Genomic DNA, 20,587 nt, shown 5'->3' with positions numbered 1-20,587 from the left:
ATGAAGGGATGAACACGGACGGATGATAATGGGGTAGTACGATGTTGGATTTAATCGGATGAGCCGAGTTCGAATTTAGTGACGGGTGACACGATGATGCGAAGAAGTCTGATGTTAAAATAGGAGCAAATACAGGCAGAAGCAGATTAAAAGAAAGAGAAGATACGCTTCGTTATTCTTTTGTTTTTTTTTTTTTTTTTTTTTTTTTTTTTTTATATATATATCCAGTGTAAACACTCAGAGGTGCCGTGGCGCTGTAAGATACAGAATTAGAAAGTTGTTTTAGCTATAGGACAGAAAAAGAGATCAAGAATCAGAAATAAACACGGGGGTGGGCGTACACGAGTCTCCGCGGAACAAACGGTGAATCACGCGTAATAATATGTTTGTCCCTGGTGTTTGGTAATCGCGTCGTTTGTCGTCGCAGTCATTGTCATCGGAGGATCGTCTCCCTGTTATCGAAACAGAATAAAATGAAACGAAAAGAATTTTCTTGTTAGGAAGATACTTTAATCCGATATGTTTCGCGACAAAACCTAAAATAGGGTGAACGCACCAATGAATGAACAGTTAAGAGATTTTGTAACTATTAAAGTCGAATTTTAAATGATAATAATATTAATATTGTTTGGCACATGAAAATCAGATTTTTTAATAGCTGTAGCGCTTTGTAACGGACAGATTTCAATTCGAAAAATTGAAAGAATATAATTAATTGAATTAAAAAGAGAACATACTGATTTCACCAGACAATGAACAATATTCTGTAATTTCTAACCAATGACGCGAACATTGTTTGAATACAAAACAAGGAATTGAAAAGAAAATCAATATTTAATAATTTGTTTACTTTAATAACTTGATTTGCTCGGTTTATATATAATGTTCATTCACTGGTACATCCACCCTACAATAATATTTCTCACGATTTCGTGGAAAAACTAAATGTAATTACGTGTGTCGAAGTGTGCGTGTGTCCTGATAACTGGGGTTCAGTCCCGTCGATCGCAAAAAGTGTACAAAATGGACGTCTACCTTGAACCGAGTGTCGCGACAAAAGCAAGGTAAAACAGCGTGCAATATCCATCGAACCGAAAAAAAAAAAACAGAACAGAAAAGAAAAGAAAATAGAACAGAAAATAAAACGCGCGAATTCATTCGGGGGCGCCCGTACGTTGTTCGTTTTCATTGTTTCTCCCAGGTCCCGGCGTTTCCTTTCCTTTCTCGTCACTTTAAGTCTCGTTGTACTTTGCTTCTATGCTCGTTATTTTTTTTTTTTGTTGGTTGGTTCGCTTTTCTGTTTTCGCACACGTTCTCTACTCGTTCGGTCGAGAAGAGAATTTATATACATATATGTTATTATTATTATTATTATTATTATTATGATTATTATATCTGATCTGTTACTTTAATCGCTGTTTTGTTTTTATTGCTTGAGGGAACTGCTTACCGCCTTGATGGTCTAACATCGTCAGAGTGTTCGCTGCGACATCCTCGCTCTACGACAGGGTCGAAGGGCCCACACGTTAACGGAAACGAAAGATCGTTCAGTGATGCGCGTGACAAACTGCGAAATTAAGTCAGAGACAAACAAGCAGACCCCCCGTTGCGCACGCCTTGCCACAGGAGAATATTCACGGACATTTCGGGGGTTCCGAAAACAGAGAAAATAATGTGGGAAGGGGTGCACGCGAGGATTTTTGTTCGCGGCAACAATTTTGCAATTATGTACCAACATTGCGCTATCGATATTCGAGAGAAGAGAAAAAAAAAAGTGGCGGTCCGAGTCGTGTGACAAAACGTGTGCCGGGTTCTAATCAAACAAAAAACTCCATAATATTCATCTAGAAAAAGAAAAAACGATCGTAGTGCCCAAGGTGTAGATCCGTGAACGCAAGATCCTTGGACGGATCCTCAGTTAAGTTACTTTTTTCAATTTTTCAAACAGCCCCCCCCCCCCGGACGAACACCTTGAACGGTGATGTATTTGAATGGAATCGAAAACAGACAGAAAAAAGAACATATGAAAATAGAATGGTAACGGTGAACAGATAAAGGAGAAATATGGCGCGGACGAAAAAGAACGGACAATGTGATCGTAGACTAGATGCGAAATAAACCGAATCGTGATTAGTTTAGCTAAGGGTGATTCACATGTTATGATTCTCTTCGTAGACGGGTAACGACATCGACGTGAACGTCCGCTTGACACCATGCGCTTCACACGGCTAAGGACAGATTATGTAGATCGCAAAGCAATAACCGACGGATATATTTATACGCTCTCGCAGCCTTGAAGTATGGAACAGAACGCAATTTGTTGCGATCGAATCGGTCGGAGACAGCGGATCGTTGGACTGACCGGAGGAAAACGGACCGAACCGAACGGAGTCGAACCGAACCGAACGGAGTCGAACCGAACCGAACGGAGTCGAACCGAACCGAACGGAGTCGAACCGAACCGAACGGAGTCGAACCGAACCGAACGGAGTCGAACCGAACCGAACGGAGTCGAACCGAACCGAACGGAGTCGAACAGAACCGAACGGAGTCGAACAGAACCGAACGGATTCGAACCGCACCGAATGGAGTCGAACCGAACCGAACGGAATTGAACGGAATTGAACGGAATCGAATCGATCGAATGAACGGCGAACCCTTTTTCTCGAGTCCTGCCGCACTCTTTTTTTCTCATCCTTGTTTTTGCATCTCGGTCGATCAGCGACAAGCACATCGGAACCCACTACACATTCTGACTCAAGTCGAATCAACCAAGATCGCATTACTATCGGTATACTTGTAGACTCGCAGATCACTAAAAGCGAAGACCAATTAACAATATCTACTTGGTAAGACGACGGTCGACAAAAAACTACGTTCGATAGGGAGGAAGGGTGAAAAATAGAAAATAGTGAACGCGTGTATATACAAATGTATAACGTATATACAGCTGACCAGGGTGAGAACAGTGTTAATTTATAAACAAACTGAAACGGATTTTGACGTTTATAAATTAAGAATGGACCACCCTGCACACGTTACAAATTACAGTGATACCTAACTGCTAAGACGTGTTTACGGTCAGTAGGTACTTTCATATATGGGCTTCTTTTTGCGGGAAAAATAAAAGGAAGACGCTAATCGAAGATTTGTATATACTGTATACATATATACACATAATATGGATAAATACACGTGTTTGAACATTAACTATATACATATATATACATAGTATATGTATACTGGTATACACGATTAGATACGTAATGATTACACGTTGACTGAAAGCGACACAGCTAAAGAAGCTTCGTGTTCGACTACTAGATAAATGGAGAAATGAGAAGGAGATTAACACTGTTTGTTGTACACAATACAGGAGGAGAACGTGTCGTGTCCGTGAGACAAGTAAGGAAAAGTAAGAGATTACCGACGAAACACAATCACGTATCCGTCTAATCGAGGATAGGCATACATATGGTATACGTACTATATACACACACGAGTATACGTGTTTCTACTATACGGTTCGAGTACTTGGATTGCTGGTATGTTTGACAGTGACAGTATCGAGATGTTAAAAAGAGACGTGAAGAAAAGACCAGTGAAACTTGGACAGAGAATAAAATGTACACGGAGTAGAGATGGGTCGTTAGCAAGACACACATATATGTATAATAGGGTGGAAGGGGAGATACAGAAGAGAGAGAGAGAGAGAGAGAGAGAGAGAGAGAGAGAAACAGAGAAACAGGGAAAGGGTAGAAAAGTGTAGAAAAGGTGCACAAAGGAACGAAGAAACAAAACAGGCAGTTGAACGAGTCAAATCGATCCGCGTACCGAATCACAACACTGTTACACAACGATTCGACTACAGCGCATTTCGGATATATCTCTCGTGTTCGTGTATGTACTGGCAAGTAGGCAGCAGCGATAGCAGCACCGGCAATAGTAGCTGGCTATTTTGGTAAGTAAGTAGTCTTTGTCGTGGTTAGTAGAGTGGCAGTGTCGTTCCCCATGGACTCTGATGCAAAAGTCGCGCGGGGAGGTGGTGTAAAACGGTCCTGTGTCAAGTTCTTACAGACTCGTCTCGATTATTGTCCCGAATTCTGATCCACGCTGGGACAATAATCTTATAAGAAGAAATGCTTCAGACCTTCGTAGATTCGTTTGTTGCCCGAAGCCCGAGCTTTAGCAACAAAGACGCCTGGACAATAATCGTGTAGAACAAACCGGACAATAATTGAGAGGAGTCTGTACAATTCTTTCGTGACACGAAAAAATTCGGACGAATTGAACAGGACCTATGTTCCCCCCAATTCGGGGACTTTTGCAACCAGCCACGGACTGTAGCAACGTTACGAACAAGTGTGCGTAGTGATCACGGCTAAAAGAGTCGTTAGCAACGGTAGTAGTATTAGTAATAGTACAAGTAAATAGTAGTAGTAGTATTTGTATAAGTAGGAGACTGTACAGTGGTAGTTGGCTGTCGCTTCTTCCTTTGTTCACCGCGGACACCGGCGCCATTTTCGTTCGGACGTCTAGACCGGTGAAGCAAACCCATCGCGACGTATCAGTTCGAGCGAATAATACCTACATAGTTCGTATCATCGAGCAGGGAGTTGCGTATAGGATATTCCAGTATCGTGGAAGTTCCAACGGTCGACATAGTTCTTTTTTTTTCCAGGAAAACCGAATTAAATCGACGAATAAATGTCCGATAAAGGAGAAAAATAACAAAAATGTTCACGTCCTTCATTTTTCTTATAAATAATAAAGAATCGAGCCGCTTCGACGAAGGGAAAAGGGAAAAGGAACAACAGTTCGAAGCAAAACGGCACTTCATCATGACCGAGTGAATCGATTGGGGGGGAGGGCTCGCGATTTCCCCTCGGGTCGGCAATATAGCAAGAGGTGAGCCATTTCCGGCGACGGGACGGGGAACCGAAACGGATGCGGGGATCCAACGCGAGTAAAAAGGATTCCCCAGTTCGCGAAACGAGGTCAGGAGGTCGCGAGCGTTCGTCAAGATATTCAACCGTGGTTAAGCAGCTTATCGATTTGCCTCGGAGTCGGAAGAATACTTTGGGGGGAGTGTCGTGGCGGACGGCGGGAGATCTAAACTTGTGGGAGTGGATCTCGTTGGCGAACGATCGCAGAATCGCTGATCGATCGATGGATGGACCGAGGAAGAAGAGTCGATCTGGATCAGGGTGCTTTGTTGGGGTGGTGGGTGTAAGCACGACACAGTCCACACTGTACGTGTATATGTGTGTGTATATATATATATGGAGAAGGATGAGATTGAGAGAAGGTAAAGGCAGGGTGTGGTTCCTTCTTGTTGTTGTTTGTTCTGTTTTGTTTACTTATATGGCTAAAAAGCGATTCACTCACCTCCCTGGTCATCGAGCGCGACCAGAGTACGGATGCCAGCCTCCTTGCTCTACGACAGACAGAGGCAGCACAACACAGACAACCACCACCAGTGTTAGAGAGTTGTTTTTTTTTTTTTAAGTAGTTAGTATATAGTATAGTAATATTAGAGGTATACTAGTATAATAGTATATAAGTATTACGGTTAGGTAGAGACAGAGGGTGTGCGGAGAGAAGTTGGTGGAGAGAAGTGGGCCAAAACTCGAAGTTTCGAGGGTTTCTCTATTATTATTTTTCGGTTCATTTACGTTTTCGCGTTTTTTTTTTTTTTTGGTCGTATATGTTCGGATCGTTTTCTTTGTTCTCGATGCGGATCTAGACGTTTTATTTTTGTTGTTGTTGTTGTTGCTGTTTGTTTTGATTGCGAGATCTATACATATATCGCGTTTAACATACGCAGAGACGGAATGGCAATTGGCTATAATATATCCGGCTTGTGTGATGATGCATAGAGAGACAGGTGGGCGCATACTTAGGCGGACAAACAACGGAAAACGTTTTTTTTTTGTTTGTTTTTTTGTTTTTTTTTTTTTTGTTCACGAATTGACGATTGCTAGAGTCACGTTGTATATTGATGTTTCTCGATCTGTAAATATACATATATGTATGTATATATATATCTAGACTTGTCGCTTGTTGTTGCTGTTGTTGTTCTTGATGTTGTTATCGATCATGACGATGTTGTAGTTGTTGTTGTTGTTGTTATAGTTGTTGTTGTTCCTGTTGCGTTGTGACTGTCGTCGCCGTTGTTGTAGGTTATTATTTTATTATTACGATTATCAATATTATTATCAATATTATTATTATTTTAGTTACATTTATGTATCTATGATCTTCCATTTTGACTAATCGACACTGTTTCCGTATCGCTGAGTTTCTACATGTATTTTTGGTACGTACTCATATATATATATATTTTTTTTTTGTTATTGTTGTTGTCGATGTTGTTCTGTTTCGCTAGCGCGTGACCAGTTCACAGGAAAAAAAAATGAAAAAAAAAAAGAAACCATTCTTTAGGTTATTGCTTTCTTCATTTGGGAAAAGAGAGCCTCGAGCTTCGTCTATTTCCGGTTTCCGAGAGACAACACACCGGTCCTCCGTTCTTCGTCGCGAGCGAGAAAAAGGGAAGAATCGTTCACGAAGACGGTACAGCTCGAGGCGGAGAAAGAGAGAAGAAAGACAGAATTAAAAAAAAAAAGATATATGCAGAAACAGAATAGATAGAGTAGTTGAGCAACTACTTGAAAGAAAGAGAGAGAGATAGACTTGGTTGTGTTTGAATATCCAAGATCGACAAGGAAGCTCTACTCTGTAACGTGGTGTACGGTAAGAGAAGTATCGCAGCAGAACACAGAACGGATACGTTTTAAGGCACCTGCACACACTGTTTTTTCTTTTTTTTTTTTTTTTCGTCGGTAGACAGAGGTAACGTAAATCGAATAACACGCGCATGACCAAACGGAAATTAAAGGAAGAAAATAAAAAAATTAAACGAAACGTTTACCGGATCGTTTTGAGTCGCAAGAATGAAAAAAGGAATACTCGATTTCACGAGCGCAGATATGCTGAAATTCGTCATAGAAGTTCTTCAAGTTGAACGAAAAGGAATCTCGCGACTCAAAAACGGGAAACGCCGAAATAAATTGCGAGAAACACACGCACACCGAAAGTGGAGGGGAGGAACGGCGGAGAGGGGGAGCATATGACGACGAAACGGCGAATGAACGAATGAGGAGCCCGGAGAAAAGGTGCCCAGAGCTTTTTCGACTACGTGAATACAGCAGAGTTGAAATGCGCGATCTCGTAATCGTCGTCTCGACAAACGATACTCGTCTTTTTATTTTTTATTTTTATTTTTTTCGAAGCTACTATATGTACCCGGCTTCCAATTAAAAATTCTGTTTCTTGTGTGATAAAATGAGTGTAATTCAAACGAAGTTTGAAGGGAACAAAAAATACTGTAGCTGGAAAGAGAGTAGACGATTCGATGTAGAGAAGACAGAGACAAAAGGCACTGAGTCGGTCCTACGAGTCAAGAGGGCAGACCAGCGTAACGTTCTGAAAAGGAGCGTACCTTCGCGAATTTATTTGTGGGAAATTCAATCGACCGAGCCTTTTGAAACGTGGCTATTATACAAGAGTATACTATAATTGAAATATATACACGGTCAACTATTAATTAGCATTTTTGTTTTATTAATTAAAACCTTATCATTTTCCACGTAGCATCCTTTCCTCGTTCACGGTTCGAAATAATTTTCGGAGTTCAGAGATATGTGCAATGGAATGTGTTTCAGGTGGGGGTTTAAAAGGCACAACGACAACATTAGGAAAATTCTCGGCCGAATATATCGTGCACCGAGAGAAAGAGAGTAATCGTGTAATACGTGCACACGATGTGACGTGACTTTGGTATGTATACACCCGTATGGTTCCTTAACGATGAAAGCTCAAAAAAAAAAAAAAAGAAGAAAAACAAATAAAAAAACAAAGGATGATGTTGCAGGGTATATATATATATATACGATGCATTCACGAGTAACGATTGCAGCACGTTTCCGTGCGTGCAAGCATCCAGTATGATCAGTTCCACAACTTCGATATCGAGACGAAACCTCAGGCAGAATTCGAGCGAGAGCTTGCTCCTCTTTCGAGACAGGAGAATCCGTGTGTTTCTGTGAGAGTGGCGGTTGAATGTTTTGTGCACAGAGAGAAAGAGAGATACAGATGATTCTGAGGCGAAAAGGTGAGAGAGCACGATGCGTCGGGAAAGGAGAAGAGTGGACGACGAAGAATTGTTCCTCGCGGAGAACAGGCAAACACACACAGGCAGCCAGGCAGCCAAAGCAGGCACAGGCGGGCAAAGTTCGCGAGCAAATAATATCGGTAATACTACATTATTCATCGGCCAATTGTATCTATGTATATATTCCCGCGAAATACGAATGCAAAGTCGAATTGAACACGCCCCAAAATGTGAACGGGGTATCTAAACCGATCGGTGATTTGAGCTTTGCCTTGCGAACTCTGCGAGCGAGTATAGGCGGCGAACTTCTTCCAAAGAAAAAATATAGATGATACTTTTATTTTTAAACAAGCTCAAATTTCAAAACCACGCGACAAAGCCATGAGTACAAATTATGCAACAGATATATCATCCGTTGGGAGAAGTTCAGTAGCAGGCACAGGCGATTCAGCGGCCGATTCGTGTGTACTGTACCATTGAGTGAAGCACACACCGCACACGTGGAAAACACGTATATAATACACAAACGCATTTAGCGACACGGACAATATATATATGTATATAATATCGAGGGTGTATGCCCGGTTCAGCCAGTCAACACGGATAAAATACGTAGAGGCAATATTAAAACACACTGATTGCAGTGACAAATATATGTCTATTATATAGTTTGGGGCTGCGCCATCGATGCTGCGCGTGGACGCGAACACTTTTCCGTTTGTTCTCTCGATACACGCGGTCGAGGAACGATTTTTCGATCCGTGGACCGCTCGTTGCTTCGTTTTTACCTGGTCTGGACGAATTATAGAGAAGTGAAATCGTATAACCGTTCACTCAGAAGCTTTTTCTTTAGCCGTGAAACCGAACACGAGCAGAAAACGCACGAATCGCGACACAGGGAAATGTAGGGGGCGAGAGCGAGGGGGAAGAGGAACGGTGGAAGTAATTGACAGAGGACCGTTGACGATGGGTTAATTCTTTCGACGAATCCCCTCCCCACGTGGTAATTCGAACAAATAATACGGATTCTCTCGTTTTTTTTGTCGATTGGGTTCGGAACGCGCGACTCGAGTATTACAGATCTATTCGGGGAAGAATGTAAAGCGCGGGAAAAATGGAACGGGCAAACGGATAACGAGATAAACCTCTGGTATTCGTAAAGTTTTTCACCGCGCGGTCCTCCACGAGACAATCGACAAAATGGTGGGGTAATACCGAGAACCATCGATCCTTCCTTCTTTCCCTTAAAAAAGTCTTATCGCGTCAAGAGCGTTCTCGCATTTTCCGTAGCGTCCTTTCCGCAAACGACCCAGTCGGTGCTGGGATTCACTGTTTTGCTGAAAAAAGAAATATCCTCCACCACTGGCAGCATTAAGAGCATATTTAATATGGATATATATATATAATTATGTAACAATATATAATTGTCACAACGTCCAGGTTCGTTCGTTTGTTCGTTCAGTCTTGCATTTACAATCGACTGACCGAAATGAACGGAGTACTTTTTTCGGTGGTTTTTACGCGATTTTACGCGTTTCTTTTTTTACGTTCCAGAGGTCAAAGAGATGTCACCACTGAAAGATAGTAGTTGTTGACGTCTCCGATGCTCGATATGCGGATATTACGTGTGCTAATTGGTGCAGCCACAGAGATACAAGTAGCGAAAGAAACGGGAACGGAGCGACGCAATGCACCCTTCTAACCACTATCGTGTTTTCTGTTTCTTTCGAGATTCGTCAGCAAACGACAATAATTTAGTCGATGCTTTTTTTTTGGTCAGCACAAGAATCTTGTATTTTGAATTTTTTATTGTTCCAACACGGAATCATCGTTATCAAATAGTAAGACACGGATCTCTCGACTGTCGAATGAATCGTCACAACTGTAGACATTTGACTCTGGCACAGTGTACACTAGAGAAAATTCATAATCTAGGTAAAGAATTTCGACCAGCGAATAAAGGATAAAAAAAGATATAATCTCGTTATTTAAACAATTATTAATCCCATTTTTTCACTGTGTATTATTCGAGTAAAATTCTGCCCAACTCTGGTCCGAATGATCGTAAACGCGAAGTTCAAACATTGAAAGCTTGGTTAGCGGCGTGGATTGCGTTCGCTCCTTCGACAATTAGTAACAAATTGAATAGGAGAAAAGAGTGAACACTTCTTGGATGTACATACAGTCAGAGATTCCGCAAAAAACACTTACAGAGAGACGTACATACATGTGTCGAGAATAGAATATACATATACAGTAGCGAACAAAAAAGTTACCATTTTCCTCATTTTTTTAAATTTCATTATTTGCTTAACATCGCCTTAAAACCTCAATATTCTCAGTTTTATACAGCTATTCTCGATCAGAACAAAAACTATATAAAGCTAAACAAATACTAAAGTTTTAAGTTAACATTAAAAAAATAATAAAAATAACGGTAATCTTTCTTAGTCCGTTACTGTGTACGTATCGAAGGTAACGGAAGATACAAAACGAGTAATTATGCATGTGAAAAGAAGAACACGAAACTGAAAGTAACGTAGAGAGAACACGCGGATACGTGGCCACGAACGCGCGCGCGCGCGCTCACGCGTGCCGACATGTTCTTCTCTTATTCGTCGTTTTTTATGCCTTTCGAAAGAACCGCATTCGCATCTGCCTCTGTGATATAGTATCCACGAGCCAGAGAAACGACAATCGTTCCATCCTTGAGGAACGAAGAAGCCGCGCCACGAAAACGATCCATCGATCATTCTCCGTGCGCGTTCGTGCCACGGATTTCGCCCGTCTTGAAACCGTCGTCGATGCGTCGTCTTACAGTCTTTTTATTTATTCCAGAGAACATTAACATTATTCCTTTGGCACACCCGTAACGATAATAGCTTTAATATCGTCCCCCCCCCACCCCCCCTTCTTCGTAAAGCAAATTGCTACGTTCTTTTTTACTCGTTCTCTTTGTTCTCGTCTCGAGTATACTCGCGTCGTAAATCGAAAAACGATGTCCCGTATATGACCACTATTATCTGCGTGTTGAACAACGATGCACCGTTCCAACTATCGTTACATAATACCATACACAAAACCACACAGAGACGTGCAGCACGCGCCGATTATTATACATATATATCATGTGGGGAACGAATAAACGAGGGTGATGCTTCCGGCGCCGGAGCTGGGTCAAATACTATTTCAAAAATCTGTCTCGACACCGCACCGAAAGAAAAAAAAAAAAAGAAAAAAAATAAACAACAACACAGTACGGATTCCGTTCACTTTCCCTCGTTACACACGTGTTTTATCCGTATTTATCCGTTCTCGAAAAGTCTCTTTTTCGTCCCCAGTTTTTTCGATCGCACCCGACGAAAAAACCGCACGCCGTTTCCCCGGATCATATATCGCAGCACACCGCCGGTGTTTCTCTCGTTCCTATGTCTATACTCGTTTCTTTTCCTTTTTTTTTTTTTTTTTTTTTTTTTTTTTTTTTGGTTCGTCTCTTTTAGCCGCTCTAGAAATAGTATTTTGCCCACCTCTCTCCAGCGCGCTTTCCTTTCTATAATATCCTTATTATCAGTGATCCGTTATTCCCGGTATCGTCACCATTTACCGTTTATCACCTGTGTGACTATTTCTCTTCGAGGGGTCTCGATGGGGGGTGGGACTTTGGGGGGCAGGACGTATCCTATAAAATTTGCACACCGTGTCGTGACTTTACCGGAGGGAGAGGGGGGGGGGGGCAAGACCATCCTCTATACGGCGTATATCCCCTGTCGCGCGACATATATAGCACGCCAACAACAACGATTCACCAGAGCGACAAATTTCATATATATATATATCTCTATATATTGCTATTCTGCGAGAGAAATCCTGGAGAACGGCAACGTCTCCCCGGGAGGAATAGAGATCGCTGCCATATAGTAACGAGGATCGAGGATTAGTATACCGAGGATGATCGAGGATGAAGGTTAATGCGTAAATAGAAGAGAGAGAATATATATATATACGTATTTTCATAGAGACGAGAGACGAACTCACCTCCTCGCATAGTGCCAGCATCCGCCTCGTACTCTCCAGGGACTGAAAAACGAAAAAGGAAAACCATAAGAATCGAACAAAAATTCCATTTCTCGGATAAATAACACTGTTCAACAAATTTTAACTTTTTTCTATCTCGTATAACAGTTAATACTAAACCTACCACGGTTTTGGCGTACTAATTCCTACCTGTCTGAAGGGTTCGGTAGGTTTAGTGTTAATAGGCGCGTCTGATACACCTTTATGAACTGTATACGAATCTGCAAACCATTTTTCCCAGCGTGTCAAGTTTTGAAAACAATTGTGCTGGGATATAACGGTTTGCAGATTCATTATTTATTAACGATTATGATGTATTCTACGCGTTGAACAGTGTAATCACCATGGTCGATCTATGGTAAACGCACCTCATCGGTAGTTTGATCGGCCTTCAGCTGTAATTCTTGCAATTCGGTGCGGGGCGGGCCGCCACCCTCCGCCGCTCCCCCCGATGGTGTAGTCGGAGCGGGCATCTTCTTGTCGGCTGGCTGCCTGACGCGAGTAGCCTTCTGCCGTCAACTTCTTCCTCTTCTCGCCTTACACTTCGCTGTCTACCAACGAGCAGCTCCTTCCTCGAGGTACTCGAAGCTTCTGAAACATCAACGGATAGAGGCGGGGTCAAGATTCTCGCTCGATAGTAACGTTACTACGGAATCCTCTCGATTATTGTCCAAAAGTTATCCCTACCAATGGTGGTGGAAGACTATAGAATATGTCAAACGCATTGCTTTTATTGCCGAGAAAACGAATTTATGAGAATCACAAGCGTTTCTCCCTATAAGATTATTGTCCTGGCGCGGACCCAGGTTTGGGACAATAATCGAGAGTGGTAGGTAGTGACACTAAAATGAGAATGGAGTAACATAACCCCAGAAAGTGGGCGGCGAAAATACATCGGATGAAATGTTTACTCCTATACCTCGTCTGTGCTGTTATTAAGGTCGTAGGGACAAGACAATAAGGAGTTCAACAAAATTTAATGCTATCGCGACCACAGCCTGCTGGACCAAGAAAAACAAATACTCAGCAGGGCAAACGTGTAGCGAATAAACGGTGCATCTAACAAGACGGAAAATGGGGAGAGGCTAGACTCTAACAAGGGAATTTCGGTACCCCGAAAAGTTCAATTTTTCTTGAACTCCGCAGGTTTATAAGGGACCTCGGATAGAAGCATCGGGCAATCTTTCGTTTATGGTGATATTCTGGTCTTCGAAATGAAACCACCCCTTAAAGGGACCTTCCTATTTTCCTGTATCTTGAAAACTATAGTAGATACATAAAAATTCTTACAATGAAAATTGAATGGCCTTTCATACTTTACGAAATTGTGTAGTGGAATTGTTAAAAATTTGTTAGAAGCATCTTTAAGGGTTTCACTCCAAAATACCGAGAAATTGCTCGATGCTTCTCTTCCGTCTCGGGGACACGATCCAAAGCAGATCGATTCCAAAACTCTTGCAAAATGTCATGTCAGGATTTTTGCCAACCCCCTAGAGCCATTCGTGGAGCACTCGTGGAGTCACCACTGTCCATTTTCCGTGAATGCATTCATACACGCGGTTACAAGTCGCACGCGCTAGGAGCCAGAGAGACATAATACATGTGTAGCCGCATTCCCATGAAAATCAATACCAGACGACCGACCGACCGACCGACCAAACGACCAAACGACCGACCGAATCGCGCGCGCAGACGCACGACCACGCGACCACCGTCACACATCGTCCTTGTTGCGCTTTCTCCTCGCCTCGATGATCCTCCTCCTCCTCTCTCAAAGCTTTTCTGCAAACCACACCACCCACCATCGCCCACTTCTTCTCGATCCTCGGCAACCGCCACGAGAACCGATCAGCTGGGATCACTCCAGAGTCGCGTACATGCTCGCTCGTTGCTCATGCGTGGTTCTTTCGCCGTATCTTCGGCGTACACGTTCATTACACGATTAACTTTTATATTCGATATGTAAAACGAAAATCACATTGCTGCAGGCTCCATTATCCGAACCCTCTTACAGAATCCTGGATCGCTATCGGAGTGGGGATAATTCGACATGGAAGATCACTAAAATTGGAATGAAATTGAAATTGAATCAGTAGGATAAACCAACTCTGCTTCAGATTGATTCGATATCTACAGGGACATACAGTAAATTGCCGATGAGTGTTTGAAGGCTCCTCGACAATGAGTGTTCAGACGTCACCCCCACCACTAGACGCTTGACTGGTTCCAAGAGGGACCTCTCAGTGGTGGGAATGACGTATGAAGACTCAGTGCCGAGGAGCCTTCGAATACTCATCGATAATTTACTGTACTTAACTCGAACTATTCTCAGAATATTAAAATTGTCTTCCGAACTTGTTCATTGATTCGTCATCCTCTCATTCCGTTATCCGTGTTAACGATAAATCCTTCCTCGCATAAACGATCCATCAACCGTACGGACCAGATTCGAAGATTTCTACTGTCGTCAGAGACAAGAATACCTACATCCAAAAGCAACACAACGAATAGACGTTCCACGAATGCCTCGAGACGACACTGGTTCACGTGTCGAGACAATGTGTAGAGCTCCCTTAATTGGCACTCGTAAATATATTTATATTCGCGAACACGCGAATCACTGTCTCTGAATAAGGGTAACGGAAACCTGGTCCGTGGGAAGAAAAGACGTAATCGAAAAAGAAAGAAAAAAGCCTTGTAAATCATAGCAACAACACACACGAGAGACGAGTAATTAGCTGACTCGCTGCCGTGACACTGGCGATCACACACGCAACGAAGGACGTTCGTGAAATCGATCGATCCCTTGTTTGGATTCCGTGTTAAAGGGAAACAGTCGATGGACGATTCCCTGGATGTCGAGGTGGAACAGACGTTACGCGAAGAACGGGAGGGGAGGGTAAAATTAAATCGTGTTCTCTGCCGCGAAACTGGTTCAGCCAGTAGTCACGGATCCCCCACGAGTTATGGCGTGTGATCAATTCGACGAGCCCTGTCCTTGCCCTCGAGACAAAGTTGGCTGGTTTCCAGGGTGAAAGGGGTACCGTATGTGTATGTGTGGGTCTGACGCTCCTCCTGGTCACGGTGCAACTCGCGCCAAGATCACGGACGACCCAGTGCTGTCGGATCTGGAGAGGACAGGGGGCGTATATAGGCATCCCCCGCCTCTCTCGATCGCAGCAAACAAACAGATATCGGTGTTCGATAAACGAAAAAAAAAGACAAACGTCAGAGCATTCGAGGGGAAATCAATAACTACCACACATACACCCTGACCGAAATATTATATCGAAACGAAAATCGTACCCAACATCGTCTTCGTAGCCTCCCCCGTGCAACCTTTCGTCGAATACTTTCTCTCGAATCGAACCCCAATTCCTTTGTTTATATTTAACCGTTAAAGCAGTCTATGACAACACTACCGATAAGGTTTCTATGCGTCGTGGAACAATGCTGATATACACCACAGTTCATAAGTATTAGGACACCTAATCTGTACGAAGAAATATATATGTAAAAATTATATATATATATATATATATATTATACGGCCACGTTTATTACGTCACAGTAAAATATTTCGTGAACAATATTTATTTCAGACTTTCTACTATTTCGTAATACGTTGTAACATTTACTATGTTTGGCTAAGTGTCCTGATATTTATGAGCGGGAGTGTACCGTGCGCGATCGTGTCGCATGCAAACGTTATCGGTAAACTTAGGAGCAAACTCGGCTTCCACTAGGGGAAAAAGTGACGTAGGGAAGGACCTCCTGCTATTTGGTATCGAGAATTATTTAAATATATATCGAATTAACATTCGATTTAACATTTATTTTAGCCATTTTTACCTTTACTCTTACGCCAATTTTTTGACCCTAGTGGAAGCCGAGTTTGCTCGAGAGTGTACGTCGAAATGTTCGGTAGTATCCATTCGAACCTGTACAACGCGAATACACGTCGAATGATTCTTGCCGTACAGCCTGTATACCGTGCAGTATACTGACGGCAACAATCTTTGGAGCAACGTATACCCAACGACGGCCACTCCAACGGGTCTCGTTGACCTACTATCCGCGAAATAAGGAATTCATGAAAGACACACACACACACACACACACACACACACACACACTCTGTTACCCTCTGATTATCGACAGATTCGAAAAATTGTTCCATTCCTGATTACCTTTAATTACGACTCGTGTTGCAACTCCGATCCTAGCTTCCCGGGCGAACTGTAATAGATATCGTACTGAACAGATTCTCGTGAAAAAGATAAAACCGTCGAAGTCTATATGGAGTACAGTCTCGGTGAGATAACACCGCGATTCCTAAAACCGTTAGGGCCAAGCGTTTCGCGTTTTTCACCGGTTACAGAAGTCCCGTGATCCCCCTCTGCTCGAACGCCGAGTCACGTGTAACATTTAACCTGGCCCGTAATCACGTTCCCTTTCTGTGTAAAACAGAGACAATGCTACGCGACATAATTTTAACACTACAACTACCAAGCAAGTCAATACACTCTTACAATGACGATTAAAATGTTATGACAATACATTTTCTCTGATCTTTTGCACCTTTTATTACGATATGAAAGTGAAGAAATTAGTAAATTTCTAAATTTTCAAAAGTTTTTCACGTTTAACCACCGATCGAAGCAAATATGCGTTTATCGTCGGTAGTTCTAGTGATAACGGAACACAAGCATTTCCAGTCATTCCCATTGGCGTAACTAGAATTTTTTTCTGAGGGGGGGCAGGTCCTCTGACTTTCGCCCATAACACTGCCCATCAGGCATCTATACGTAATTTAATTGATTACCTTTCAATTGATATTGAAGGATTATTAGTTCAGTAGAATATAAAAATTGAAATACTTAGTTGCATTGCGTATTGCATTTCGGCCCACGTATTTATTTTTTATAACATAAGATTTTACCAACTGACGAATGTTTTTTTTTATATATTTCCATAACTCCTTGACGGGGGGGCCAGTCCATATTCTGTGGTAGCCAGGCCCACCCTGCCTTCTACCTAGTTACGCTAATGATCATTCCGGCGGGCACTCTAAACGAATAGAGCCGACCGCAAATAAATATAGAACAAGTGAGAAAATCAATATTTTAGTGCATTTCCGCATCCGATGAGTCATGCGTGTACGTCATTGTGATTACGCGCGACGGTGGTACAACATCTTCCCGTCGCGATCGGTAACCAGAGACAGTAAAAATACAAATATTCTGACGTCATCCAAGCTCGCGGCTTCTGTTGCGCGCGTGCTCCGCCGCGACTACCAACGACGTTCCCCTGTTATCAATGACTCTCAGCTGTTACTGCCACCGAAGAAAATCATGTCGAAGGCACTTCTATGTAATGTATGTATGTGTGTGTCACTGTCGATGACCTGAAATTCCAGGCGATCGAAGGCGCAGCCCGATTATGTACATTGAAGGCGCCTCTATTTGGAAACTTTCACCTCTGGATACCCGCGCGACAAACTAGACCGCGCGGCGCATACACGTCCCCCGACATTAAGAAATCAATAAATAAAGTTGCCGGTTCGAACCAGAAACGTTCACGCGACGTCATCTTCCGGGGGAGAACACAGGGGGGACACAGTAATCGAGACATAAACGTTATTTTCGCATCTCGACCCTTCACTGATTTCGTCTTGCTTATTTTTTTTTTTTTTTCATTCGTCGAATAATAGCACACTTCACCGATCTTCTCGGATATAATATACACACCCCGTCCAGAACCACGGACTCTCCGGGAGCACAAGAAGACAAACGTCACGCGCAATTTCACACTACCGAGCTTGTCCTCCAAAGAACGTCCTGTTTCCATCGCGAGAAACACACCCTGAGATCCTTTGCGAGAAACTATTCGACTCACGCTGTCACAACGGGGTAGGTACACGTATACCGATGAAATCGTTATCGGAACGTGCTCATCTTCCGCAAGCATTCGTTCCCAAAAGAACAGAGTAACGGATTCTGTCATTATCGACGTTTTAAAGAATTCGGAACGTCCTTGCGATTCGTGGAAAACGATGCAAGACTTCTGTTACGATCACGTCTCTCGAAGCTCCGTCACTAGAGAAACTAGAAAGACTACGCGATGACACCGGTCTAGCTATTATTACTAACCGTGTAATTCGTCGATGTAGTCGATTCTTTTCGTCGGTCGTTCTCGCTGCTCACGGATCTCGTGATCGCCTTATGTCGAAGAATGACAATGAAACGACCCCGAGAACTATCACTCTGACACTTCGATGGGAAAGGAAAACCGGTGGAGAAACAGCGAACTCGACGAGACCAACTTTCCTTGCGAGCCGAAGGAATAGGTTGTCAGCTACTGACTAACGAGTAGTAACGAGCAGTCGCAGAGTCTCAGCGCGGTGCCCGCCCCTTGGTGGGGATAGAACGTTCTCCACAGAGGAAAGGACCAATGGGAACGCAGTATTACAAAACTGCAAAGTCAGGACGCGGGAACACGTACTCGATATCGAATTTTCCTTATATTTCGAGATAAATCTTGCAGGACATCGTCATGTATAAATCTTCTCTGAGCAGAATTACGCGTGGTCGATGATCAACTTACCGTATCTTCTCAAACGCCATACTTGATCGACTAAAATCGATTAATCGATCGTTCATTCATCTACATTCTAAGCGGAAACGTTTGCTTCACTTGAGAACCACTGATTCTTTATGCTGATTTTCAAACTTAAGCGAGTCAACGAAAGGGCCGATTCCTAATTTCAGCGTGTAATAAACCTTGCCTTTACAAGTGAATCCAATTATTCAGTGGTGAAAGGAACACGACGTTATATCATAATAACGTGTATATAGAATCGAAAAGGAATGTTCTATACACACCAGAGAACATGTTCTCAACAATTACCACTAGAAATATATTTAACAGCTATGTGATCATTTTTACATACCATATATCCAATTGTGCTTACCCCGCCAGACAATGTAATGATTGTATCTTACAAAATAATGTAGACGACATTGTAATGTTGTAACTACTGTTATCACAATACTGAGTACTAACTATATTCCTTCCACTATCGAAGAAAGTTAGTCTATGACAATGTAATATATTATACAGAGACCAAGAATCTTGATAGCACGCTGTACACTATAAATGTACCACATGAAATGAATGTTCTACGAAGTGCAAAGAAGCTAGATGTCTGACAAATGAAAAAAGGAACTAGAAGAAAACAAAGCATCTATCCATCACACCAAAATACATCTACCTAAATATATGGGAACTGGATTTTGCAGAAGAAACTATCAAAACTGAAGTATAGACTAACCAATAATTTGGTTGAGAAGCTCGATGGAAAGAAGAGAATGCACATATATAACTGCAAATCTGATGAATTTTGAAGACAGAAAGTACATGCTTTCGGTGATACGATAGCTAGAACAAGGCAGAAAATCGATACAACTATACCGCAATGTACTCGGTACCTCGTATGTTTTCTGTCTCTATGAACTTTCAGTAACAATGAGTCAAAATAAAACGACCTATTCGCTTACCAATAAAAATCACTGGTGTGCCATATATCGGTGATACACTATTTCACTACGAAAGCGTGCTGTTTTCGAGGACACTGCAGCTATCAGCAGCTATCACAGATGATCAACACGGTGGAACAGCTGCTGACCGTCTGACAACCGGAAACAGGAACGGTTGCATCGGTTCCTAGTAAGTGGCGGGACCATTTGAACATTAATTACGCGAAGGTAACTCGTATCCGATATCGAAAACGGTAAATTTTCAGGTACATTTGTGAAAATAAAGGTAAGAAATATGTTTTTGGAAAATGTCATCGTTGACACATTTGTCATAATGTTTGCATTACGTAACGCACATAATTGACAATGGAAAAGTATAGTAAATGAAACATGTGCAAGTAGATATAAATTTATCATATCGAATTAAATTTTCTTTCACTTGGAAAGCATTGTCACTTTTCAACGCAAGTATTTTGTATTATTTCAAAATGTACAAAATAACAAGCATTCGAACCGTACCGAATAACATTTTTTTTAATCATTCACGCGTTAATTATACCGTTTCAAATGAATTGTACTGAATTGTATGCATATTACATTGTCTTTGACATTATATTATCTTTTACCGTATATGAGTTCATCATACATTATGTGATATTATTTATCTTATCGTTATTGGTATAAAAAGTACATCCGCAGACTCGGCGAGACTTATATTAAAAACATTGGCATGTTTTTTCTCGGCGCGACCGATTATCCCCCTTTTTTTCAGTCTTTTATACGCATCTATTTTTAAAATGAA

At 42.1% G+C, this 20,587-nt stretch overlaps 1 protein-coding gene across 4 annotated transcripts in view; it reads right to left on the bottom strand.

Annotated features, from left to right (window-relative positions):
• LOC107194968 (synaptosomal-associated protein 25) overlaps positions 1–19,922 on the bottom strand; it is a 34,418-nt gene extending 14,496 nt beyond the window's left edge. The window contains exons 1-4 of one of the 4 annotated variants that reach the window (XM_015584688.1): positions 19,807–19,922; positions 12,616–12,838; positions 12,209–12,250; positions 1,451–1,499 (exon numbers count right to left, since the gene is read on the bottom strand). In XM_015584688.1, coding sequence (XP_015440174.1) covers positions 1,451–1,499; positions 12,209–12,250; positions 12,616–12,720 — 196 coding nt within the window. In that variant the 5' untranslated portion in view covers positions 12,721–12,838; positions 19,807–19,922. Of the gene's footprint in view, positions 1–1,450; positions 1,500–5,388; positions 5,438–12,208; positions 12,251–12,615; positions 12,839–18,399; positions 18,597–19,806 lie in introns of those variants that run through there. The other 3 variants (XM_015584689.1, XM_015584687.1, XM_015584690.1) reach the window with 3 other exon arrangements.
• Between the last annotated feature and the right edge of the window lie 665 nt (positions 19,923–20,587).

Source organism: Dufourea novaeangliae, unplaced genomic scaffold, assembly GCF_001272555.1.
Source record: "Dufourea novaeangliae isolate 0120121106 unplaced genomic scaffold, ASM127255v1 scaffold8, whole genome shotgun sequence".
Lineage (NCBI taxonomy): Eukaryota > Metazoa > Arthropoda > Insecta > Hymenoptera > Halictidae > Dufourea > Dufourea novaeangliae.
Note: the sequence above shows the minus strand (reverse complement) of the source record. Positions and strands in the feature narration are given on the sequence as shown.